Source organism: Epargyreus clarus, unplaced genomic scaffold (assembly GCF_041222505.1).
Source record: "Epargyreus clarus isolate Ecla_fem2 unplaced genomic scaffold, WU_Ecla_fem_2.2 ptg000015l, whole genome shotgun sequence".
NCBI lineage: Eukaryota > Metazoa > Arthropoda > Insecta > Lepidoptera > Hesperiidae > Epargyreus > Epargyreus clarus.
This window is the reverse complement of record NW_027332223.1, coordinates 13,418,672-13,446,288: the sequence shown is the minus strand read 5'-3', so window position 1 is coordinate 13,446,288 and position 27,617 is coordinate 13,418,672. Positions and strand designations below refer to the sequence as shown.

The 27,617-nt window shown below is 35.5% G+C and overlaps 1 protein-coding gene across 1 annotated transcript; it reads right to left on the bottom strand.

The window, feature by feature from the left end:
• Positions 1-2,458: 2,458 nt before the first annotated feature.
• On the bottom strand, positions 2,459-27,617 carry Gpo1 (glycerophosphate oxidase 1). Its single transcript, XM_073080982.1, has 16 exons — positions 27,230-27,617; positions 15,350-15,441; positions 11,685-11,853; positions 11,008-11,230; positions 10,578-10,741; positions 10,055-10,188; positions 9,542-9,699; positions 8,915-9,108; positions 8,173-8,367; positions 7,640-7,761; positions 7,426-7,562; positions 6,922-7,075; positions 6,150-6,338; positions 4,771-4,869; positions 3,737-3,888; positions 2,459-3,108 (listed from the first exon to the last, which is right to left on the bottom strand). Exons 2-15 carry the CDS (start codon positions 15,437-15,439, stop codon positions 3,754-3,756), a joined length of 2,163 nt encoding a protein of 720 aa, XP_072937083.1. The 5' UTR covers positions 15,440-15,441; positions 27,230-27,617; the 3' UTR covers positions 2,459-3,108; positions 3,737-3,753.

Here is a 27,617-nt window from a genome sequence, read left to right as displayed (position 1 = left end):
AGTTCATATATATAAGAATGTAAAAGCTGAAATATATTTTTGCCTACATTACAGATATGTATACAAAAACAAAACTTTATTTTAAAATATCTATAATACACAAAATTGAATTGTGTAAACAAATTAAAAACCATTACTTGTAGTATCTGATTTTACTTCGCAAATTCGTAGTATTTTATTTTCCGCTCGTATAATCTTCAAAGGATATTTACCCCGAGCGTTCAACTTTCCTGACCTTGATATTACATTTCTAAACACGAGAGGAAAATAAAAAACGGAGCGCCGACCGATTTGGCTTAACAAAGAGTTCAAAGATCATTGACACGCTTGACGTCAACGTGTTCACCCTCTTGAGGTGAATTAAAAAATTCATAAGCACACGGCAGGCGCGCACACCCACCGCCCGCCCGCGACGTCGCCGCGGGGGCGTAACCGCCGCCCTACGCGCGACCCATGTAATGTTACAACTGTTTCTACTTCTACCCGCCAATTATTGCTACTTCGACTCATAGCAGACATATCGTAAATCGATCCAAAAATTAACCAAACTAACCCAACGAACAGTATTTAATTTCAGATCTAAAAATAAATTAGCGTGCACTAACATATTTAAATAATATTGAAGGAAATATAGTATCTATTACTGATCACAGACGTTGTTTTATTTTTTAAGCTATTTTTTTTATTAATCATTATAATTAAGTTCAAAATTTATTTTAATTTTTAATTTATAAAGTACAAAAAATAGTAGCAAGTAAAGTAATACAGTAAGATGAACGGATTGATGTATAAGAAATCTTCTTATTGGTACGAAACAGTTTGAGAACAACCCTTACACTGAATATTCTAAATAAAAAATATTTTTTCAGGAAAAATTTCAAACTATCTGAGCTTGTACTTGACCTGTTTTAAGGTTTGATTTATTTCATTTCCACTTTAATTTGAGGAATAAAACTCAATATTAATACATTCTGTAACGAGTTCAACGCACCTGTTAAACATCGTTCAGTTCTAAATACTGTTCTGCAAAATCTACGTTTCATTTGTTTAGCCAATACAACACTCCAGTGAACGTTCTTACTAAATGTTCTATCGGTGAAAAACGGTGTATAATGAAAAACTTCCTAGTTTTGCCACTTCGAGCGCTGCTTTTTTACAGATGAATCGTTTAAGAATGAAATTTTAAATTTCGTCATTATTTCCAAAAAAGACCAGTAAAAATAAATTATTGAAAATGCCATGGCATTATAGATATATTGCTATTCACTATTTCAATTACTTTCAATAAAATAACATTCGAATGTGGTTGTAATACTATCATAACTTGACACTAGATGTCACTATAATCAAATAAATTAAACTATATAAAGTGACATCTAGCGATAAAAGCCAACCATTCAAGGAAATGTTCAAGGCATGAGAACATAATTTTCTGCAAGAGCATGTATCAAGCAGTGTATACTGAAAGATTGGCTTCCGGAATGACGAAGCAGCGCCATCTTACAGGCATTTTTGAACTTAAAGACTTACGATACGAACAAATGATATGATGGCCGTACGACATGTGTGTTGCGTTGATAATCTTCTATTTTTGTTAAATTTTATTGTTTATTCGCTGCTTTTTTTGTATAAATATTTATAAAAATATAGTAAATCATTCATTCATTTTCTTTATTGTCTATGATTACTTAATTAACAAAATGGGGGTAAAAGATAAAACTAATTTTTACTTGTGAATTTCTAAACTAGTAACTTCAACATTTTAAAATGTATACAATAATACATTAATAATAATTTTACTACAGTGTTAAATAATTATGTTTTATCATGAAGATAAAGATTAACATAAAAAAATTAACATAAGGCTAAAGAATGGACCTTGTCAAGATCTTCGACCTTCACCCTACTTCATATAAACACCATCTCGGTTTGATTGACGGTTGCTATATTAGACAGAACGATTTATAACTGATATTTTTCCACTCCATACCCGGTGTACTACTACGTATTCGATATATAAGGATATATCCTTATACTGTGGTATTCGTGTGTACGGTGTACCCACGAATAATTTCTTTGAGAGGTTTATATAGATTAGTAAATATTATTCACTCCTAACAGGAAAATCTAACCTGTTTTGACAATTGAAATTGTCACTGTCATCTATTTTCGTGTTTGAAAAATATTTAAAAAATATAGTTTTAAGATCATTTACGAATGAAACGATATTTCTCCGCACTTTTTCTTCGATTTTCGTGTTTTTGCACTTAACTGCACATGTCGGCATTGTTCCGCGTTAATTACACTATGACAGCCATTAAATGGCTGACACATTTGTCAGCCGTTTAAGCCATTTAATGGCTTCCTTCAATTATAAGGCGGTGAGATATCTATACTTATCTATGGAGGTACCTATATCACGATTTAAAATTTATCATGTAAAAATAAAACGCCATGATGAATTTAAAATAATTTATTGCACAAGAAACACATTCCAAAAAGGAAACGATATAAACTTATCTACGCGATGCGTAGCGGGTTTCGTATGTTTGTTTTGTAGTTGTGGTAAATAAGTTGATAGATAAATTTAATATACAAACGTTCATAAAAGACAACGTTAAAACAATATCAAAATCGTTTACGAAAAATCACATGTTCAAGCTTAAAATTCGTAAAGAAATAATTTCAAATTTTAACTTAACACACTAGTTTCAATAACTTACATAAAGTAAGTAGACAATAAACATAATAAAACTTTTATCACATGAAATAATTCTAATGGGAAACGTAATAACAATTTCGTTATTATAATGGGACAAAACATGCAAATTGCAAATACATTTTATGCTTACAAAATAATCTCATAACTTGTGACTTTTTAACTATATAAATAAGTAGGTACATATGTTTTTATGTGTGGATTTTAGCATATGTGTTCTTTAAAACTAAGTAGAACAGACAACAGGTAGGTATAACAATGGACTTTGCAATAAATTATATTTATGTGACTATTTTATACTCTAATTGATAAATAATACTTGTGGGACATTTTAAGGATGGGTTAGATCTACATTGTGACGATACTTGCGGTGAACTCGATATAGGCACCTGTAATAAGAACACAAAAGTTGGATAAGTGATAATACTAAATATATTCTATAGGTATAGCAATAAAAAGTCCTGGGTTTGAATCCTCGGGTGTCATGAACTCGTACCTATACAGCTGGTGAAGGTGGTAGAACCCTCTGTAATTCGACTCTGCACGCACCACCGCCACAATTCTTTCTGCCTAAAAACAGCAGTTTTACGATTTACTGTGCTATGGTTTGAAGGGTGTGGTAAGGGAGATATACTTATTCGAGGCGTTCCAACTTAGTCCTCGGGGTGGTGCATCTGTGGCCGACTTCAGGTAGAAATAACTTATTCTATCTGGTGTTGATTACAGATGTCCATGGGCGGCAGTAGCCATTTACCATCAGGTGGATTGTATGTTCGTTTCCTGCTCCTACCTATATTATAAAAAAATACAAATGTAGATGTAGATATTCGGCTAACTGAGGATCGACACTGGAGTCCTCTGTGCGCCAAGACGGAATGGTGACTACTGTATTACACAAGTCAAATCTACCACTAAATTTAGCCGTTTTTTTACGTAATATTTTTACACATGTTTACAAAACATCGAAAGCGTGATTCAGGATACGTGTGGCGCCATCTTATAGCTTAACAATCTCACCTTCCAAGCGGTTGCGGTTACAGACCACCACCGCTCCTTTCCACCGTGATCTGCTTCTTGAGGGCCTCGCGCTCGTGGTGCTCCTCCTCCATCTCGGCCATGCGCGCGAAACGGGAGTAGGCCACGTGACCCGACTTGATAGCCGACATCATCTGGTTCGCGATAACATAAACAAGATTGGGGTCATTGACATACGCGAGTGAATTAAAGTTTATTGCAGCTTGCAGCTAATTAAATATGACTACTATAACGTTCTATCTTTACGCGGCAATTTGAGAACTTATGGTCAAATGATTTTAAATGTATAAATTAAAAATCAAATATAAGAAAGAAATTTAGCTAAATCGAATTTTATAATTGCTTTAAAGAAGCCGAAGCGGAAATAAAAAAAAATGTTCAAATTCGAGTTCTGCATTAATTTACAAATTTTATTAGAGTATGCATACCTCATATATGCATACTAACCTAACAGTTAAAAGCAATTGTTTCTTACTTGTTACTTGGGTTAAATTAATGATTAGGCTCTATGTAGCAGTGAATGTATTATTTTGTAATTTCGTTAGTAATCCACTGCGTCAGCAAATTTTATTAATAATGCAATTCCTCATTATAAACAAATACAATTATTATTAAGAATTATAGTTGTTAGCATGCGTATTAAAAACAGTGCTCTATTATAATAGAAGGCTGTCAATCCAATGCACCAAATGATAAGTGTTTTAACCATTTCCCTTTAGCTTTTAGACAGATTGTAACCGACTCCAAAGAACATGCGAAGTTAGCTGTTATAAATGTAATTTATCATGCAAATTAAATATAAAATAGAATACCGTAACCATAAAAGAATAGGAAAATAACATAAAAAATAACGTTACTTCAAAATAAGGTTACTTAACGTTATTTTAAAAATAACGTTATTTCAACGAATATAACAACAAACATGCTTGTTACTTTAAAAAGGTGTTTAAATCATAGTAAATCAATTATGTTGACTTTAGTTCAAAATTAGGTCAATCGAGTATCGTGATATGGACCTGCAAGTACTCGTCGAGTTCGACCTGCCCGTTCATATTAGTGTCGATCTCTTTCAATATTTCGTGCAACTGTTCTCCGGTGACCTCCTCGCCGTAGTTCTGTGGAAAAGCTTCAACGGTCACCACTAAGCACCGACATGAATTGGCAAGCTGGGTGCTGTATGGAACATTTGTATTTTGTCCAACGTCAGCAATTTACAATTATTCGAATTATTATTTTACCAAAGATGTAAGTATTGATTGAACTATGGTTCTGGCAGTATAATATACTCTTCAGATTATTTTATAATGTATGTTTATTATTACATGTTATAAAAATACAAATTTTCCATACATTATCTGTCCTAGTTTCAAAATTATGCAACAGGGGGTTTAAAAGCTAAGATCGAACAAGTACACTTACATGTTTCAAAAGTACTACTTTTTCGACCCGTTGCATAATTCTGTTAACGGAGACAATAGACCATTTATACCGAACAATGACGTCACAATAGCACATAAACACCAGATAGCCCTTTGGATAACCAGCTCCTAGTCTCCGCTGTCTACCTGAAGGTAATCCTGCAACTCCATCCGTCCGTGGTAATTGACGTCGATTTCTGAGAGAATTGAGCTCATTTCAGTGTCCGTCACTTTCATACCCATGCTCTATAACATCATTAATATTATTACTCTTTAGATATTGCAGCAGTTACTTTAATTTTTAATCTTTCCTATAAATATTAAAAGTAAAATTTGTGAACAAGAGTTGCTCACTACGCTAAATCATTAGGTGAGACTACCTGCTCTGCTACGATATACGATTACAAAGATTAAAAGGATGAGAGGTTTATAAGCTGGAACTTTAAAACCACTGTAATGTCTGTAAAGAGGTTTAAGAATTCGGAACTGCGAGCTTAACTAGCTGGCAGAGACTTAGAAAAGCTCAAAAGATTATCCACTGGAAGTCGTCGTTGTGTCCGGAGTTTAAGCTATAAGTAATGAAGAATAGTAGCTTAGCTGAAAAAAACACATTCATTTCTTTAAGTATTAAAAAAATCCTGCATGTATACGTTATTTTTTTTTTTTAGTATTTATAAAATTAATACGCTACCAACTTTAGATTCACTTAAGCTCTCGTATTGCATATTTTATATTCATGTAAATGCAGGCCACTTAATTTTCTTATCACAGCCATTTAAAGACATCTCTAACCATTTTCAAATAAAACACAGCTTTGCCCGACGGACTAAATAGAAAAGTAATTGACACTTCTTTTTACAAAGAGCTTGTGACATATAAAGTTTAAAGAATTGCGAGTATTCCATTACTAAGATAAGTAGAGTAGACATGTGCTTTACTATAATAACACAGTACTTACAAAAAAGTATCAGTATTACCTTAAGACTCCTCCTAATATCGTTGATGGACACGTATCCCTTGCGGTCCGCATCGATGATCTGGAAGCGCTTGATGTAGGTCTGGATCTCGTCCTTGCTGAGGTTGATCGGGATCTTGTCGCGGGACGCGCGGTTCACCAATTGACCCATCTCAGTTGAGAGGAACTCGCCTGCCACCTTTATTTGTTTCTGTAACATTGATTCGTTTATATAGACACTAGCTGACCCGGCAAACGTTGTGTTGCCGTGTAGTAGCCTATGCTCAGACCTACTGAATATGCATATAAAATTTGGTGAAAATCGGTAAAGCCGTTTCGGAAGAATATGATAACTAACATTGTGACACGAGAATTTTATTTAAAGGAGATTATTTTTTATAAGTATGCAATACCTTCCAATGCAAATCTTTGTAATAATAAAATGACAATTGCTAACATCCCATCAAAAGACTTTACCTTTACTTTGACTTTACCTTAATTTAGTAATAGCCTATATTTCAAACTCGAAGCAGGTCAAGCCGAAATCTCAGAGCGTGAAGCATGTGGCCCAGCCTTAATAAAATGGATAAGAGCAGTGGAATATTATCCGTTAAGAAGAGAATTTGAATCCTTCAGGCATGTTATGTTCGTAACATATTATACGTTTGTCACACCATTAAAGCACATGATCATTGAATTCATAGACACATAAGCCTATATTTCAATCATTGAAACATTGAACATTCTACAACTTATTTCTTTTGTAGAGTAAGCTTTGAGTTATAAACAGATACCTTCTTCTCAGCATCACTCCACTTCAGCTCTTCAGCCATGATATCGACAATGGTGGGCAGCGCTTCTATAGCGGCCTGCACGTTGAGGAAGGCCAGGCGGAGACGCCGAGCGATCATATCCACCGCTGTGCACGCGTACTCACGAACACCATACCTACCCGAGCATATTATATATTTATTATTTTATCGTACTCTCGTTGTTTCTAACGTTATAATTAACGTTTGATGTTATAAAGTTAATTTTGTCGTTATAACGTTAGTGTTATATTTTAAAGTTTTTTTTTTGGTGTTAATCTTAACAATAATTTTAATAATAACGAATGTATTTCAAGGAGGATGCCGATAAGCCTGTTAAGTTTACAATGATATAAGAGAGCTTAAAAATATTTAAGTTATTAATATATTTTTCTCGGAAAGATTGTCCAGGTATAATAATAGTTATAAGGTATCATACTATCATCTATCTGTTATTAGGTATAAGACATGGTACAAGGGATAAAATACCTGATTTCAGCATCGATGTAGGGGAACTCGGGGTGAACCTTATTGCCGATAATGGGCCACCTCTTGCCAGTCATGGACGCCATCTTCGCTACTGCGAACGCTCTGTCGCCATACGACTTAGCCAAATGTTGCGCTACCTGAAATCGTATTTATAATTTTATTTATATTTATATAATTTAGATATTAAAATAATTATTGAAATGACGTGATATACCTCCATTTCCAATCCGAAATCTTGTACCAATCTAATGTACATGGTTGGAGTCCAGCCGTGAGCACCCTCAATCAAGAACCCATCAGTCTGGCACTCCTTGAATAGAGGCTTGAGATTTGCACCTGGAATAATTGAAACATTATTTCATTAACAATAAGTAATGTAATATTCAAATATTAAAATAACTATTTTTTAATTTACTTTTGTACGTAGGCATAGGATCTACCTGCTAGTGCAACTAGCAACTGAAATTTCAGAACTAAGTAGTAAGTACGACGCATTGTAACGATATTATTATTACTTATCTGTGGTGTTTCGTGTATTATTTTGTATAAAGTCGATTATTAATTATCTGTGACGTTTCGCGCGTTAATTTGTAGAACATCGGTTATTATTTATCTATGACGTTTCGCGCGTTATTTTGACAGTTTGTTTATGATGTTGCACTTCCGTCGCATCTTACAAATTCGTGCATTCAAAATCTATCCAAACATAGAAAGACTAGATTGTCGTACAACCTCAAATCAACTCACTCTCGATAGCAGCGTCGATAGTCTCCATGGCCATCGCGCGGTATGTGGTCCACTTGCCGCCCGCGATGGTGACGAGGCCGGAGGGCGACACGTGCACGATGTGGTTGCGCGCCAGCGACTGCGTGTCCGGCTTGTTCGGATCCGAGACCAGCGGGCGGATGCCTGACCATGCGGATAATACGTCACCACGACGCACTGGAAGAGAGGGTCATACAAATTATGCATAAAAATAGGAAAGGCCTTACGTCACCTCGACGCACTGGAAAAGACGGTTGTACTCGTATAAATTATGCATAAAAATAGGAGAGGCTTTATTTTTTTGTATCCATTCCTCAGGTAAATAAGAGATCCATTAATTCAATCATTCATTCTTCTACTCATAATCAATTTTTAGTACGAAAAATAAGAGCAATAGACGATAATATAACGATATGCATGTGTCTTTATTGAATCTCTTGAATGCAAGTGGCCAAGGAACTTTCACAAAATAATTTCCCGTAACTTTCTATAAAGTCCATGACCCTAGTGTAAAAGTATTGGCAATATTGAGTCAAGTTAACCAGTTATTCATAAGTTATTGAACTTCACGCCCGATTTTATGAGTCTCAGAAAAACACAAATTTTAAAGATATACTTGAGCTTAGAAATTATATTTATATCTGACATAAAATTAATCAACAGGATCTTTTTATATAAAATATTTATCTAATAGCAACATTATTCAAGAAGATAAAATCAAAACCTTCAACGTCAGGATTGAGGTAGTTCTTGACTTCGGTGAGGATGAACAGGATCTCGTCCTCAGTGGGCTTGGGGTTGTGCGTGACCTGGCATGGCAGGTCGGTGGTGCCCGCGATGGTGCCCTTCAGCCACGGCAAGAAGAAGATCACACGCCCATCAGACGTGGCTGGATCCAGCAGACCCATGTGCTCAGGACTGGAGGTAGAAGGAAAAAAAAATAATTAATAGAAAAAAACAGATTCAAAAGATCAAGCACTGTTTTAAACAGTCTTGAAATGCGTGGACTAGAAATAAAAGATGAAGAATGAATGGAAGAAATATCAAAAAGATACACGTTAGGTAAGTTAAATAAATAAATAATTTATGTCAAGTGATTTTGAACCCATAAAGCGTTAGTGTCAAGTACTTAACATTTATTAAAGTGTATGGCAACAAAATAATAAAATATACCAAAGACCGCGAAAGCATTATTGAACACGGCAATAATATTAAGGATAAATAATGTGGCTGTGATGAATATTAGAACGATGGTGAGCTCGATATTGATTGTCATCATAACATTATCATATCATATCATATCGTCGTAATGACGAATGCAATCGGCGATATTATTATAATGATAGTATACCTGTAGTATCCAGGCAACACGATGTGTACACCAGAAGAGGGACAGCAGATTTCCTTGACGTTCTGGTCATCCATCTTCCTGATAGTGTCCGTGAAGGGTCCAGTGGCGTTGATGATGCATTTCGCTTTGATGTCCCATTCCTTGCCGGTGAGCTCATCCTGGAATATTCAATGAATAAAATGAATATTTGGGGTCTGATAATCTCTACTTATCATCATACTTGTTTCATTGTGCTCGCGACAATCATATGATGGTTTGACAGTATTGTGCTATAAAATGTCATTCTCATTTATAAAAGCATGCAAACATAATTGAATAAGTGAGATAATTAGATGTTCCCTCATTGAAAGCTATAACCCGTTGCTCTTCAAAATGATGCAAAATTAGCTTGCATTCAAATCCAGCGATGAACTGGCGATTCCTTTAATATTGAACATGCCCATAGGCTATGGTAACAGCACACCAGGTTGGGATTCCCTTTATTGTAAAATTCTATAGTGTTGTAGTACTTGCCCTTAATCGAGCTCCGTTAAGTTTTCCAGCGTTCTTATACAGTTTAGTGACGCTGACATGGTTCGCAATGGTAGCGCCATGTCTTGCCGCAGTTAAAGCTATGGCCAGATTCATTCGCGCGTCGTCTTGCTGCCCTATAAAATAAAATAAAAACTTGCTATAAAACGGTACGCAAAAGTATTCTTCCATTTATACACAATGTTTTTTTGAGCTACGTCGCAGCACCGCAGCCACGTCTATTTTCTCTCTCAAAGGTCTATAAGATTTCCTCACGCACGATATTTTTCTTTACCTTAAAATCAAATGATAATCAACTTCGAATACGAAGAAAATTTTAAAAACTAAAAGCACGCGCTTGGAATTTGAACCTTGGAGCCCTTGATTGAGATTATGAGTTTCAACCACCCAGCTATCACAGGTTTTTTTACACGCCTAGTGATTACTAATCATCAGATGGGCTGCATGCTCTTTTGATACCGTAACTGTTTAAATATTTAAATAAAAAAGATGCTTTACTTCTCACCATCATAGTACACGATGCCTCCACAAAGATTGTCAGATTTCAACATGGGGAACAATTCCAAAGTGTTTTTCTTAGACAAGTAATATGAGCTCTTCACGTTTCTGTCACCAGCGACCAGATCGTACATCTTTATACCGAACCAGTAGTATGGGACTTGCCACCATCTGTAAACAGCATAAGCAATAAATTAATGGTAGAGAATTAACGCTTACCACTACTATACAAAAATTTACAATTTATCAAAAAGTAAGTATCTTCATGTCAGTTGTGATCATTCGCAGATCGTTAACAGAGTCTACACTACGCTACTATATATTATAATTATAAGTCATTATACTATACAAGTCAACAGATATATCTTTATATATCTTTATTTATCTCTTCACAAAGCTTATGTTCTAGGTTACAATACAAAACCTTAAGTTCTTACTTATAAACCGGTAGCAAAATAGGCAGAGCCCTCGTGAGATGAGGCGCCACTTCCAGCATATTGGCCCGCTCGTGCAAGGCCTCCTTCACCATTTTGTACTGATCGTAATCGAGATGGAAGATCGCCTTCTGAAGGTATCGGACGCCACCGTGGATCAGCTTGGTACTCCGACTAGATGTACCGCTTGCGAAGTCGTCCGCTTCTACCATGGCTGTTCTCAAGCCTGGGGAAAGTAAAGGATAAGGGAGACTATTAGAGTCCCTATAAACATATTATATATGAGTGTATAAACGAATAGTAAAGGTTGTTGGATGTAAGAGTACTTGCCAAAACTAGTAAAGTCTTTTTAACTTAACATTATTATTCGCTATTTTTACGTCAACGCAAATATACGCCGTTAAAACTTTATATACAATTAGACTTTTGTTCAAACAACCGTGTCAGATACTCTGATATTATTTTTCTATGAATGATAATGGAGATCTTCTAATTCAATTTTGTAAAGACAAGAACGTAGCCAAACTTTGTCCAGGATAGACTTTGTCGTTGATCATTTCACTTAGGATTTGACCAGACAAATTTAGCCAAAGAGAAAAGGGGAAGCAACAAGCTTTAGAACGGCTAAGCCTATGCCAATTCCCAGGGTTTTGTATTATATACATCGCTGGTTTACTGACCTCTCGTAGTGGCGTCGAGGGCGCATCCCGAGCCAGTAGCACCGCCGCCGATGATGAGTATGTCGTAGGTGTGGCCGGCCTGCAGGTTCTTCACTTGGTCCGCGCGCGACGGCAGAGGCCGCTTCTTCCGCTCCGATTTCGCGGAAACTGTTGCCGCATTGTACCATTGCTGTGGAAGAATTAGGTATCTTCATTAATAATATAAATATCAGTATGTAATAGATGTTCTGTCTGATTTGTGTGTCTACATGGCGTCTCCTTTGCGTTATTCAACAATATCTACGGTTGCTTGTGTTACTTTTTATTTATTCACATTTTCTCTTCAATTCAATTTGCTCTTCCAGTACAGAATCAAGCGTCATAATACTATATATAATGTAAATATTTATATTTATAATATTAATTACTAGTCCTCATTAACAAAAGCTGCTTATATGTTTATCTACATAATTCAACACAACGCAATCTATTTATTAACTATACTTAAATAATACTCATACTAATGGATTAAACATACAATTAAATTATACTCTAGTGCATAATCGTATGGTCATCATTAAAAGCGATTAGATAAAATTAATCTGTTAACCCCTTTGTAATCCCTGTTATCTTCTAAACTGCAATGTCTCACGCTTGTATAGCTCTAGAAGATGTTGTAGCATCAGGATAAAAATATATTTTTTTATTCTGATGTGACAAAATTTAGAGTTACAAATGATAAATCATTACACATACTATGGTTTCATTGGTAAAATTAATTAAAGCTTATCAAAAATTTCGATTGACTTCAAAACTTCTAGCCACCAAGTGACACTGTGGATTTTATTCCTATAAGCCTAGCCCCTACTATTGGTCGTATAAATCCGTGTGCCCCAGTAGTCATTTTAACAGTTGATATTACAGAGTGGGACTGTCAATATAGAAAGTAATAAAAAGTGTTTTTATATTATTCAGCACCTACAATCTACATAAGTGGCGATAATAATTCGTAACAGTCATTAAATTTTGTCGATTCGGTCGGGTAAAAAAATCCGCCAGGTGCACCGGCAGATGGGACAACCCTTATTTAAGTTTTTTATGCGATGTAACCCGTACATGCAACAATTCACACTATAATTATATATTTGTGTTATTCTCCCTACTTATTAGGCTTTGCTGACAGGAGCTTGGCTAGCAGTTTACAGGGCTTATAATAAATATCCATATGATATAGTTTTCAGACAATATATCTTAGAAATTATAAGGTAGGTAAGTATAATTCATCTTGATTTAAATTCATTTCTGATAGGAATGCTAATAACATGTTAGAAGTCGTAAATTAAATCTAAATACCACACAGACTTTGTTGCCAATATGTCTCCCATCATCAAATGAGATTATTAATGGCTTGCTTAACGTTAGTCTAGCTATCGTTCAATACTTGGCATAGTTTTGTATCTTGTCGTCTATATTAAGAGTATTGGGTTCGATTACCCTTTCAATGACAACGCGTCTACAAGCGATCTTTTTTTCTTTACTAGAAAAAAGCTTTTTACCATATAGAAGTAATTATGATAAGTAGAGTCCGCGCCAAAATGCTCTCAGCCCCTCGACCGAGTTCGACCCCATTGGCTCTCTGACTATACTTGCGGGCAACAACTTTAGAGCGGACTAGAAGTTTGACGCGGACTATACCTATCCCGTGGACATCAGCAATCAAGTTCAGACAGGGTCTTGGAGCTACCTGGGGGGTTACTACTATCTCTTGAAACAATATTATTTTAATCATACTTTTACTTTTTTGCAGTAAATTTAATTTTTTAAGCAAAATATGACAATTTCAGCTGATTTTATGCAATGGAAAAGCGAAAAATTAATAAGGGCTTAAGTTTGTTCAACTTTTTATGACGGAATATTTTACTGTTTTAAGCAGGAAATAAAACTTTCCTGAACTATGATGGTTTTTAAAAGATGGTGGTAGGCCCCCTGTGACTCGTATAGAATCGCTGAGGCATTGTTAAAGTTGGAATACATCAGATGTACATGAAATATTTGTTTTGACCTTCAAAGCATATGCGATCATGCACAAAGTTGCAGATAAAACGCATAACTTAAGTATTAATAGCTCAGTATTAGAGCAAATATCTGAATCCATTGTCACTGCCAACAAAAGGGAACGTGGTACGAATACGTTTTGTTCTTATTGTGTAACAAAGACTTTTCTTTATGTACCTACAAGAGAAGTTCTAAAGCAGGGTAGCGAAGTTATACTGTCTTTAAATTCTTCATTATGTGATCAACTCTACTTAATACGTTTATGCAGAAAATGAAATAAGTAGAGTCTAATATCTGATAGTTAACTTATTACCAGCATTAATTATCTACTTTAAACTCTACAATTTACAAACCTATTACCTACTTAGGGTTGTTTATACAATACGATTACCTATATAGCTAGACGTAAGACTGTTGAATAATGCATTTTAGGTAAGTACTCGCTATAATGTAAGCCAATCAGTATGGAGATATTTCATCATCATCATCATCATCATCAACCCATTACTGTCCCACTGCTGGGCACGGGTCTCCTCTCAGAATGAGAAGGATTAGGCCATAGTCCACCGCGCTGGCCAAGTGCGTATTGGTAGACTTTACACACCTTTAAGATTTTTTTATAAATCTCTCAGGTATGCAGGTTTCATCACGATATTTTCCTTCACCGTTTAAGCAAGTGATAATTAATATCTAATACGCACATAAATTTGAAAATCAGAGGTGCGTGCCTGGGATTTGAACCTCGGATCCCTCGATCGAGAGGCCGTGTTCCTTAACCACTAGGCTATCACTGCTTTTGGAGATATTTAGGATATTAAAAAAAAATCTACAAACGAAAATATCGTCAAATGGAAACTTCAATTACGACATAACCTGTTCAACATATTTTGCAGACTTGTTTTTTTTATAAAATATTTACATATATTTGTTATCTATAATGTTACTATAATTGTGTGTATCAGCTGATCATTTATATTAAGTACCTATTTTATAGCATAAACCACTGGCGAGGAATGTTAAGTAATACATATTTACTCTTCCATGCACCCAGCGACATATAAGAATTACTTACTAGATAAATGTTATGAGTGGAATAGATAGAGATATGTGTAAGTAAATTGATTAACTCTACTTCCTTGAAATATGACATTACATAAAGTACCTAAAGGGACACACGTTAGGCACACATACAGGACACTTTTATTGCGACTTTACTTTTATCTATCATCAGTGGCGAAACTACACGTTGGCAGGACTGGCAAAATTCCACAGACTCCTGCCCTGCCATGGTCTCTGGCCCGAGAGGCTGCGAGCTTAAAAGTTACGAAAAACGTGTACCTATAGATTAGCGAAAAATAAATTCACTTCAAATGCACGAAAAACAAATGGTCGCCAGGACCAAACAATCACTGAAGTACGTATTTCGTAAGCGAAAATGTCTTAAAGCCCCATGCAATGAATTTGCCATTTTATGTATATGGTTACGCCACTCTATCATCCCCTATACTCTCACTTGAGATTTTTCATAATCTTCATTTTATTTACTACTGCTTTGCTTGTGTTTATTTTTATATGCATGCATGCTTTTTTGCTACCTTAGCTATGTATATAAAATGTAGGTAGGTACGTACTCCGGGTTTGTCGTCCGCAGATAAGCTCCACGCCGCCAACGCCGCGCTGGCGACTCCAGCTCCGCAGACTACTAATCTTCTCCGAGACATATCTGGGGAAGAACATACATTTAATTAGATAATTTGATAACTGAATTGAATGAACGTGTAAGTCGATCTATGGTCATTAAATTAATCGACTCTTTTGTAATTGTAATTTCTTACCTACTTAAAATTTGAAAAAAAAAAGTTTTAAATATTTAAAGTTAAAAACTATTTAAATATCTATGTATAATAAAAAAGTTTTATAATAACTACAGTAAAATAACAACAGCTAGCAGTGTATGTAATGAAATATGATACGTACTTTAGTTACTCATACAAGTATATTGTTCATGCCGTTTATGAAGAGTCTTCAATAAAATGATTATTTATAAGTAAAACGTCTGATTGTGTGCATTTTTATATTTACAATGTATTATGTATTGTATAGCACCATCAGTAATATATCTATGTATAGCACCTATTTACTTTTTGTATGTGGTCTATTGCTTAATTACGAACTCTATCTTTAAAAACTTCGACCTTATTCAATCAATTTAATAGAATACATCTAATAGCAACCTGTTGTAGCGAAACCTAAAGTAATAGGTGCAGACACGAATATTTTAAAATTCCTAAGTTACGTCACCTATTTTAAATACAAGACATAAGTAATAAATTATGAGGCACAATAATATTTATAGCACTTAACCATTTGAGCTCTTGACTCATTTAGGTAACATTTGTGCGATAATGGACGAATTTGACAATTTATTTATCCTTATTCCTATAAGTACCTACTTACATAAAATTCTATGCTTAGATACTCATAAAATATCGTAGATAATAACAATTGTTATTTGTTTATGATAGATAATAACAATCAGTGTATTCAGTTGCATATTCACGGTACACATCTTTGATTTTTGGGACTCAAAAATAATGTATCTACCTACTTATATTTGTATATTATTATAGGTATACTATAATGAAATGTTATTAATTAAGTAATATTTATAAATTATGTAAATCTAGAATTATAGATAATAAATAACAATAGTAAATAAATGGAACCGTTATATAACATTTTACAAAGACTTCCGTATATAAGGCAGCGCAAAACTAGTCTTATCTGGGTCAATGTCGGTACTCCTACCGTAGAACATGTACCTACTATAGAGGTAGGTACAAGTCGTTCACAGAGGCAAATTATAGTCGAGGTTCTAATGAATGATGATCACAACGATTACCTGTATCATTCATGTGTATTTAACACCTACAGGTACATTTTTAGTATAAGAATAAGGAAACGCCAAATTAGTACGTAGAATCATGACGGTCCAATACTTTTTAACAAGCGAGTCATGACGTCAGTTCTTATTTTGTAAAGTCGATAACATTTAAGGTTAGGTCATCGAGTTTCAGCTGCATATTATCGTCCAAACGCTACTTAGTTATTTTTTTAACTCGTAATATTTGTAAGTATAAAGTGAGTATAAAATAAGTAACTATATTTGATAACACAATAAAGTGCAAAAGACAACTTTCGTAGTTAGTAATATCTTTACCTTCTCTACATTCAGACCATTTCACTAAGATCTCCGATCAGTCTAAGAAAAAATTGCATGTTTCGTTTAGATTTTGCCTGGCCAAGAAATCAAATTCAGACTTCCTGTGTGGCTCACTTATATGATTACCACTACATCACGCATGAAGACAAATATTCGTATTTTCTTTACTTATTGCTTACCTACTTAAGTATTGTATACCTATATCTAAGTCGTCGATTAAACGAAAGTTGACAAAAAGATAGGCAACTTCCTATTTATTATCAATATTCGTAAATATTGTTTTGTATGTAACTCTTTTTATTTTTTCCCGCCTAGGTCACTGGCAAGATTTCAACACATTGCAACAAAAGCCGTTGAAATGCATTAAAAACTGTTTTCAACACTACGCGCGTAGAGTATGACTAATACCTACTCGTAGTATTGCTATTCCTAAACTTCATTCATTTACGATTGTAATTTTCAAATTTAAGAATGCAACGATATACATAAAAAAATCTATAGATCATTTGATTTTCTCTGAAGTTTCATAAAATATATAAGAGCTTATTCCGGATAATTGTTGGAGGCAGATATATTAGTAACCACCGACATCATGATTGTAAACAATTCTCAATACTTCTACAACGTTTAAAAAACGCTTTCCTATATTCCTATTCCTATTCCTTTTCCTATATAACAATACGAATCGACGTGCTCTTAGAAAAACGTAAGCTCGGGAAAATCTGAAACTTGGCCAACGATCACCCACCTGACTACCGAATGCGCTCAATGTCACTTAACTTTGTAGATCGGTTACTATGTACTTATATGTATGTATGTGCTATGTATGTACACAGGGTACGAAACTACTGTATACTTTGTATAACTGACTAAATTGTAGTGCACGTGTCGTTCGTGTAATAAAGATGTCATGTATTCTCATTAACAAAAGCAGTGCAACTACAACTGCAGCGCTGGCCGTAGTCCATAAAGGCACATTCGTGACACATAAAGAAATATGGTGCTTCCATAAAACTAATACATGGGTTTATGTGCCACATAATTAGTGTACCTAGGTCCCAAAAATCGTACAAATTCAAGTCATACCCTGGGCGCTCATTAGTAAAGCACTGACATCTACAAGTGCCTACTTACTTTCTATTCAGTTCCCGTGATCCCAGACTCTTGAATTTTACTTTTGCCCCGCCATTTCTGAGCAAAATTTATGTCTACTATTTTAAAAATCTATTTGGATAAAAGAGTAGATACCGATATCTACATACTTTTGAACTCGCCTTCTCAATAATACATGATTGCTGCGTTGAGAGATTAAGAGAGTACTGTTTCATTGAAAATAGGTAGGTATTGTTGTTTTAACAGTTCCCAGCGGTTGCACAATGAGCACTTTCTATAATTAGGCCTCTATGCGATGATTACTTTCAATACGAAAAACTCGTTAATGAGAGTGGGAGAAGCGACTTTATCCACCGAGTAACTCGTTAAACTCGTAGTAAAGTCAGAGATGTGTTGGCTACTTTTTCTAGTGTTGTGTGGCTATAGGCGAAGGAATACCTGGTATCCATGTAGCCATCTGTCGTATCATTCGATTTATATCTTAAAGGTAGATAGTGGTAACGCACACTCGTTAGTCATGAAATAATCAGGCATATTGCAATACTTGGTAACATTTCATAAAATGTCTACTTATCTTAATCTCGTCAAATTTGCACAATATTAACTCATAGGTTTTTCACACGGACCTGTTTGTTTGGGTACGATACAAATACAGGTCTGTGGTTTCTCATGTCATAACTTTTACAATATCAATAGGTACCTACCTAATTGATGCTAGCTATGCATGACGTATAGTATATACATACTAGTAGTAGAGGTAGTAGTATAGAAGCGAAATATTTACATAGATAAATGAATGGCTGAGAATATAAATCGTAAGAAAACGCTTCACCGGCTGGGTTACTATTATTAACCAAAGACTTTATTCCTTTCCTTCTTGACTCCTGTTAAGAATATTCTTTTAACATCATAATTATTGCACAATAAACGAACAAACATAGTCATTATAGATATATGTTTATCTAAATCTTCGAGACGTGTGAAATTTCGTCTGCTAGATGACGAAACGTCGCCGATTTTGATAATAATTATCATCAATTGCTATCAATATCATTAATATACTAGCTATCTTTATCAATGTAATCTGGGTCTGTGATAAGTAAAGATAACGGTATATTACTTCCGAGTTGCCTATGCCGTGTGGAGCACTGATAACAAAGGTCATTCATTTCTTGTATATGTCACACGTGTTTCGTATTAACATATAAGTAGGTTTTTTTTTTTTATAATATAGTAGTAGCAGACGAGCATGCAGTCCACCTGATGGTAAGTGGCTACTGCCGCCCATGGACATCTGTAATCAACCCCAGATAGGATTAGATATTCCTACCTAAGGTCGGCCACAGATGCGCCGCTACCCCTGAGGACTAAGCTGGAACGCCTCGGAAAAGTCTCTCTCCCTTACCACACACTTCAAACCGGAACACAGCAGCGCCTAACACTGCTGTTATTAGGTACCTTTTTATATTCCACTCAAATGTGATATTTACGTGGTTTACCTAGGTCAGTTACGTTTCGTGCGTTGGCCCAAATTTAAATACAAAATGGAACAGTCTTTCGTACCTCGTAAGGCATTTTTTTATTTTAGTCATTCATGTTTATGATTTAATGTCGAAGCCTGTTTTCATGATGTTAACTATCAACATTCATTATCATCAATCCTGTTACTGTCCCACTGCTAGGCACCAGTCAAAATGAAAATAGAGAGGGACAACACAGAATGAGAAGGATTAGGCGATAATCTGTCGCGCTGGCCAAGTGCACAATGGTGTACTTCACGTACCTTACTTTGATTTAAGGGGAATTTGATTATTGAGTTTAGGGAAATAGGGATTTTGAGCCCAGGTTTTTGCAGAAGGGGCTAATATCCCGAAAATTATACGTCTTTTTTCAAACAGTACTTTTTGTATTTTCACGGACAAAGCACTTTTAACTACATTCTTTGAAGAAATAAGTTCTTTAGTAAGGAATATTTTTTTGTAAGAATTGTCGAAAAAATAATATGGTTCTTTTTATTCAGAAACAAGTTAGAGGCCTCCGCTCTTATGTTGCCACGGCTTTCAGACCAAATCGGTTCTTGGAGAAAGTACTTCATTATCTTTGAAGACGAACATTAGTAGTACCTAGTCAACTTGTAAAACATGACTCGGTGTAATGAGTTGTTCGTGATTGATAAGGACTGATGAAACTTTGATGAGGCGGCTGGCAGTCGGCGTGAATTTCATTTACATTCCATTTAAGGGAAGTGTTTTCCTGTTCGTACGTTACACTATAGGTACGCGTCACCTTTAAAATTTATTATAATCATTATATAATTATGTCTTACCATAATAAGTAACATAAATAATTAGGTACATTTGTTATTAAGAACTCAAACAATTCTAGGATGAACGTTTGTATAAAATATTTATGTAGTGTATCATTTATGACGAAATGTCTCTATATAGAGTTCGATAATAATTTTGCCTTTGAATAACGTAATAAATAAATTTTGCCAGTTTTGGCTTCATGTTTTACAAAAAATATTTTTCTGTATAATTATGTAATTAAGTATAGTCCGCGCCAAATTGCTGGTCCGCTCTGAAGTTGTTCCAAGCAGGTGTAGTCATACAATTTTCTATGGCGACGCGATTCAGCGCGGACTATACAGCCGACATACGTTTTACCCCTTCTACCCTTTCTATATAATACAATAATGTGCCGTACCTCATTATAAAAGTACCAAAGGTACTCAGGTAGTAGCATTTCGTTCTTACAAAATATACGTACAAAAAGTTTGTGTCAAGAGCGATATTATATTTGAGGTACATTTAAACGTTGAACATTGTAACCCCTGACCTAGTTGTACAGTGCGAAGGTGTAAGCCGCGCTTATGTCACGAGTATCGTATAGGTACATGTCTAGGGTACAGATATACTGTACTACACAACACTACAAACTTGGACTACTTGGCATCGCGCTAGCGTCGCTGATTGAAATCTCAATTGGATACGCGGTATTACAAAGTGTGAAAACTAAAACGTAAGTCTGGATTTTTTAAAAGCTATGGCTGACTGCAATTTTTTTTATGTACTGCGCTTGGTCTTAACCTACAATTAGGGAATTATGTGGACCTCATGATCACCTTTGCGGCATTGCGTGACTTAAGATTCCCAACATTCCCTAAAATTCCCAACTATGAAGAATTCCAGATATGTAGTAAATTAATAATTAGGGCGAGCGAAGCGAGTCCTCTATAATTCGAAAATCTTGCAAGCTTTCCATCCCTTTTTTGAAAAAACTACAGGGCTTATAAATTTGAAACTTAACATAGTTACTTAAGGTCATGTCTAGATTGGACCAACACGATTGAAATAAGGTTTTGTACACAAAAAAAAACACTTTTTTATCAAATTTAAATTTAGTGTAACATTGATGGCTGTATGACTTGGATTATTTTTGTTTAAATAATGGCAGAATAAAAAAAACGTCATGATGAATGCAGACATTTATGACATAATTATGTCAATCAAAAATATGAAAATGCTCACGTGGCAGCGTTTCACCGAGGTTTCACCGGTGTATTTTAAAAGCGTTTTGTTTCAAGTTTTTCTTTGTTTTATAATATAGGAGTAGCCGACGAGCATACAGTCCATATGATGGTAAGTGGCTACTGCCGCCCATGGACATTTGTAATTAACAGAGGTCGGCCACAGAAGCGCCGCTCTCCTGAGGACTAAACTGGAACGTCTCCGATAAGTTTTTTTTTAATAATATATGAGTAGCAGACGAGCATGCAGTCCACCTGTAGTAAGTGGCTACAGCCGTCCATGGACATCTGCAATCAAACCCACATAGGATTACATATTCCTACCTGAGGTCGGCCACAGATGCGCCGTTACCCCTGGGCTAAACTGGACTAAGCTGGAACGCCTCGAAAAACTATGTTTCACTTACCACACTTTTCGAACCAGAACACAGCGCTGCTGTTATGAGGCAGAACTAGGTGTGGCGGTGGTGCCACCGGAGTCGAACCACATAGGGTTCTACCACCTTAATTTAAACTATCCGTCCGATTTATTTAGTGTCAAAGAAAAAGTTAATCTATTTACAATATGCGTACCGAAAATGTATCTAATTAATTACTATTAATCCATTCATATAAAATTTACGTATCATCGTATGGTAGGTACATCAATATAGCTCTGACAACTAAGTATAGTATAGCCATATCTTTATGAATTGTATTCTCCAGGTTATACTGGTGTTCTTATAGACTGTAATACTGTAAAGTTTCATTCAAATCCGATTAATATAAGGCACAAACATCCATCCATACTCACAAACTTTCGCCTTTATAATATTCGTTGGATATTATAAATGTTTTGACGCAGTGCAGTTTCAAAAACTCCACATATCCGATTAATCTAAGTTTTTGTTTACAGTGGGAAATTATAAAACGATCAAATAAAAAAAACTTAGCGACTGATAACGACATACTGTTTTAATAACTTGCGCGACTACATTACTAAGTGAGCGACTGGAAATATAGAGAGGCAACTTTAGTATTAGGATAGATTAGTTTTTTGTAATTGAATTGGTTAGGTTAGGTTGGAACATATAAGACAATATAAAACGAAGCGAGCAGGGCGCGACAGCGCCCAGCGAGCGGGTGGGCCCATTACCTTTATTAATGACATGAGCACACAATATTCTACTTATTATAGTATTTTTCAAAGTGATTTTTGTATTCGAAACACTTCATTTAAAATAAAATGCTGCTCAGTATTAAAAAAAAAACATTTGCTAAATATTGAATAAAACGCAGGACGTAATGTTTACACTTAGAAAAATATTAGGACGCTCAAATTAATGTTTGTAAGTTGCTGTTCTGTTGATTTCTCGTCACTCGCAGCCAGTTGCTCCCTTAGTAATACTATAACCAAAATTCATTATTTTTGTCAATCAAAACTTTTCTTTGCAGTCACTCGTTTAAATACTACCCGTTTAGAATCCATCCGCAAATTTCATTTCCATCGTCAAAAAATACTTTGTTTGTGACAAAAAGCCCAGTGACAAATTTACAATTTAGCGACTATCACATTGTGTTTTACGGAAATTCGTTCCTGTATTGTATAGAATTGGTTATGTTAGGTAGAAACATAAAAGAAAATACAAAACTAATTGAGCAGGCCACACACATAATTCATTAATTTAATTCATTAATTTAATAGTTAATTTAACAATTGATAAAAATGTTATTTAATAGAATTAATTAGTAGCTCATTCGCAGCTTTACGGAATGTATCCCTCGGAGCTTCAGTAAATTAAAGAAGTCGTGGTGAATTCAACATTCACTGATAAATGACCCAAATCGACATGAAGAGAATAATAAAGGTCATTCACCATCTTGTTGATTGGTAACAGACCCCAGATTAACTTATAATGTACTGCGTTTCAGACATCCACAATAGCTTATATACTTAAAAAATATTTTTTGCAAATCAGACGCAATAATTTTATAAGTATGGCGGAGTTTAAATTCAAGAGTAAAAAGATACCAAGGATAAATCGCAAAAAAATTACAATCCCAAAAAATGGATCTAGTATAAGTTATCCACTACAAGCATTTAAAGTGGTTCTGGTTCTGGATCAAAGGTAGCTTTGCTCTTCATAGGTCTTCTGACGAAAGGTAGATTTAATAATTTATTGTTAATTAATAAGTGACCACATGATCCTTGATATAGGATCTTAAACTGAATATACCATTCACGATACGCGAGCCCTTATAAAGCTGCGCTTTTTGCTAGTATCTATATTCCATAGATAATTCTCATTCATAAGAGAAGGAATGCTAATGATAATGACAACACTTTGAGAGTGAAGTACCTACTTAATGGATGCTATGGATGCACATAGTAACAAGTAAATTTAAACTTCCAGGATTAGAACACTTTTGAGCAGAGGTCGACAACATTTTTGGCAACAAGGGCCATCAAGTAGGTAATTAAAGTGAAAGCGACCATCATTTGGCGAGAAACAAAACGTCGTCAAGACCAGTATCTGTAAAATGTATGTGAGAGGAACGCGGGCAAAAAATATGTATTATTACAATAAAGGTACATTAAATAGGTACATTGCTATATTCTAGATATAGATTCTGCGGTTCACAAGGAGTTGCGGGCCGCGGGTTGTCTACACCTGGTCTAGGGGATTGCACCCGGAATTATTTGCGCCAGACATGTTCACAGATCTTGATCATCATCGATTGCCTTTTAAGACCTAGAACCAAATAAGCTTTGTCATAGAAGTATCCCATGATTAAACAAACGACAGTTGATTGTACCAGTATTGTTGATTGTACCAGTGGGACCGGACCTCTCTCCAGCGGCCATTGTTGGAGCGATGGTTCAGCGCAGCGAAGCCTGGGAGGGCATGATCACCTTCTGCGACATAGTAATGTCCGCAAAGGAAGACGCCGAGCGAGCTAAGGAGCGCGCTGAACCCGCACGGAGGAGGAGTCTCCGCGGGCGTATATAACGCCCATCGGCGCGGCGTCCCTGTAGTTCCGGGAGTAGAATAGGACTACGGTATCTCCTGCCTGTCACAAGAGGCGACTAAAAGGGGGCTTCTGGGGTTGTGGGTGGCAAGAGTGGGAGCTCGAACCGCCCAGCCAGCGGCCCCGGGAAGGACGGCGGTATGAGTGGTCGCATACCATCGTACGCACCAGACGGTGTGGCGAGCGCCAAGCTCACCTGGGCGGAGCCCGACGGGGCAACGCGCTAAGAGGGCTCCGGTTGCGTTCCTTTGGAGATCCCGGAACCCTCTACGCAGCGCCGAGGACGGCCACCGGGGGGGTTTTAGTGCGGTAAGAATCCCACATAACTCTACGTCGCTCCCACGACACCGGGTACCTTTTGAAGGTTTCCCCCTCGTAAACAAAAAAAAAAGAAAAAGTTAATTGTACCTACTCATTTTAATTTTACCAAAACTTCAAAACTATGAAAGTTATTTGTTTTTAATTTAGGTTTGCATATGATGTTTCTTATTGACTGATATTTAAAGACTACCTATTTTAAATGATGATTTATATTCTTGCGCAGCGATTTAACAAGATAAGTGATACGTGTACGGTGTACCTATCCTATACCACATCTTGGATATCAAACGATAGAGGTACCTACATGTATGTTTTTAGTTTGTGCGAGACTTATTCGTGCAGATTTGAATTTGCATAAACGTTCTATAAATGTGCATTCCGCCTCCTTACAATGATTTGAAATGCTCTACAAAAGATCGCTTCTAGTGATAAGACCATCTCTTGCGTGTGTTTTTCCACAGGTCTGTGGATTTTCCCATGTTCCTTGTGTTTGTATTTGGTTTGAATTCTGGCAGTTTAGTCACTAATTCAGTGGGTAACATCATTCACTGTTGGTACAGTGCTTACGCTCATTTAAAAGAAAATTATAACTGTTGTGAAATCGGCACAATGTCAAGGTTGCATGACTGTAGATCGAGCGGAATTTTACACATAGGCGCGTTACATAAAGTATTACATAAGGAGATACTATAAGAAGGTATCGAAGACAACTCTACATAAGGGAATTATACTGCATTGAATTGTATGGGGAGAAATACCGAAAATTTTACATTATTTAAGTATATCTCTTAGAAAAACGCATATAAGTAGGTATAACATATACTTACCCACTAAGATTAAGAATTAGTAGCGCAACAGGCCTCTCATAAAAGAGTACTTAAGTATGGACTTAAATATCATCTTGCATTATCTAACAGACGGAAGAGACTATTTATATAAAGGAAATATTAATAATTAACGATCCGACATCGACTCTACCAAAGTAATTGTTAAGAGAATATACATACAATACAAAGTAGTATTTTAATTTAGGCGTTGACGCGCACATAGTCTACTTCTTCTCTTGCACGCACTCAAGATTTTAAATACCTAAGTAATGCATATTTTAATTTAAGTACAAGATCATGAAATTTTGATGAAATAGAGCTAACTTAATTTGCCAAAAGGGGGCGATTTTATGTTTTTACAAGCTTTCATTTAAGTTTTGTCTTTTCAGTCCAAAGGTTTTCAAAAATTCTGTTTAAAACAAATTTTCATTAAATATTAGACATGAAATTAATTACATTCTTCTAGACGCACATATTTAACATGTGTGTTAAACTGTTATCTGTTGGTCAGTCACTATTACTATTACTTCTTTATAGATATTAGTGTAAGTAGTAGAAAAGTTATTCGCGGATCAGTTATAATCGTCTTCCTAGAACATATTTCGTTTTATCGAAAGCGTCATTAATTATCGTAACAATTAATTGTCTACTTGTCAGTTTACACACCGAGGTATGTAAATCAGCAAACAGAACACATAATCTTCACCATCAACATATCGTAAATCTTCTGTATTTGCGAATAAAGTATGTCAAAAATGTTCTTAACGATTCAGAGCGGCATCGCCATTACCTACTTACATCGTGTACGTATGTATGCAGCACACATAGTATAATGCTATGCCATGCCGGCTGTAGCCAAAACCAAAATAGCCTGAGCTTGCGAGATAATGGTTGTCGTACGGTTATTATAGTGGCAACGAGCGCGTCAGGTGATTGGGACTGCGCACCTTATTATTTTCAATTAAAACGATTGATCTAGCAATTGTCATACCATGACACGATTTATAAACAAACCGACGGTTTTATGTGCTGGACAGGTAAAATAGAACAATAGTTACACAAGTTAAAATGTAAAGTTAACATTTAACTACGACCTTCAAACGCGGCGCCGGGACGGTGATGTCATAACTCTGCCCCGATATGCGCTTAAACCAGTTGGTTTCCCGTTTAAAAAGACGATTTTTGTGGCGCAATAACATAAGTAAAGACAATATTTTCTTTAAAATAATGTAACCGAAACTTATTTTGCAGTAATGTTTTGGCCTTGACCTTTTTGGTCCTTCGAACCACTATTTATGTTACAAAATATTTACATCGTTTTTATTTAAAATATCTATATAAATATGGAACAATAAAAATGTTAATTGCGTAGCCTTTAATAAATTAAGAAATGAAAATGTTAAAATAAATATCTTTAGAAGTTATTCTTATGTCTCTCGATTTAGATGAATGAAGAATGAGGTGCTTCAAGTTATACAATACTTCTTACCTTTTATTTAATAAACCACAGATGCACTGACTACGAACACATTTATTTAAATATTATATAAATTAAAACTAATTTTAGTACGCAAGGGCACTGGCTGTACCAGAATATTTTTGCCAAAACAAGATTCAGGTGTTGACGTTTGTGTAGGGGAGACACTAAAATGTTTATCACATCATTTTATGTTACAAAGTTAATAATTTATCACTAACGTTGTCTATATTGGTCGCTAGCTAATCGTTCGTAGTAACGCGGTACAAAGCATTATACGCCTGCCGCGCCTGGCCCACCTACAGACAGACTGATTTGACAGTAAAAATCAGTACATTATCTATGATGAGACGCAGCTGTGCCCGTTCGATTCGGGCTGTCGTCTTGCCTCCGGCTGACT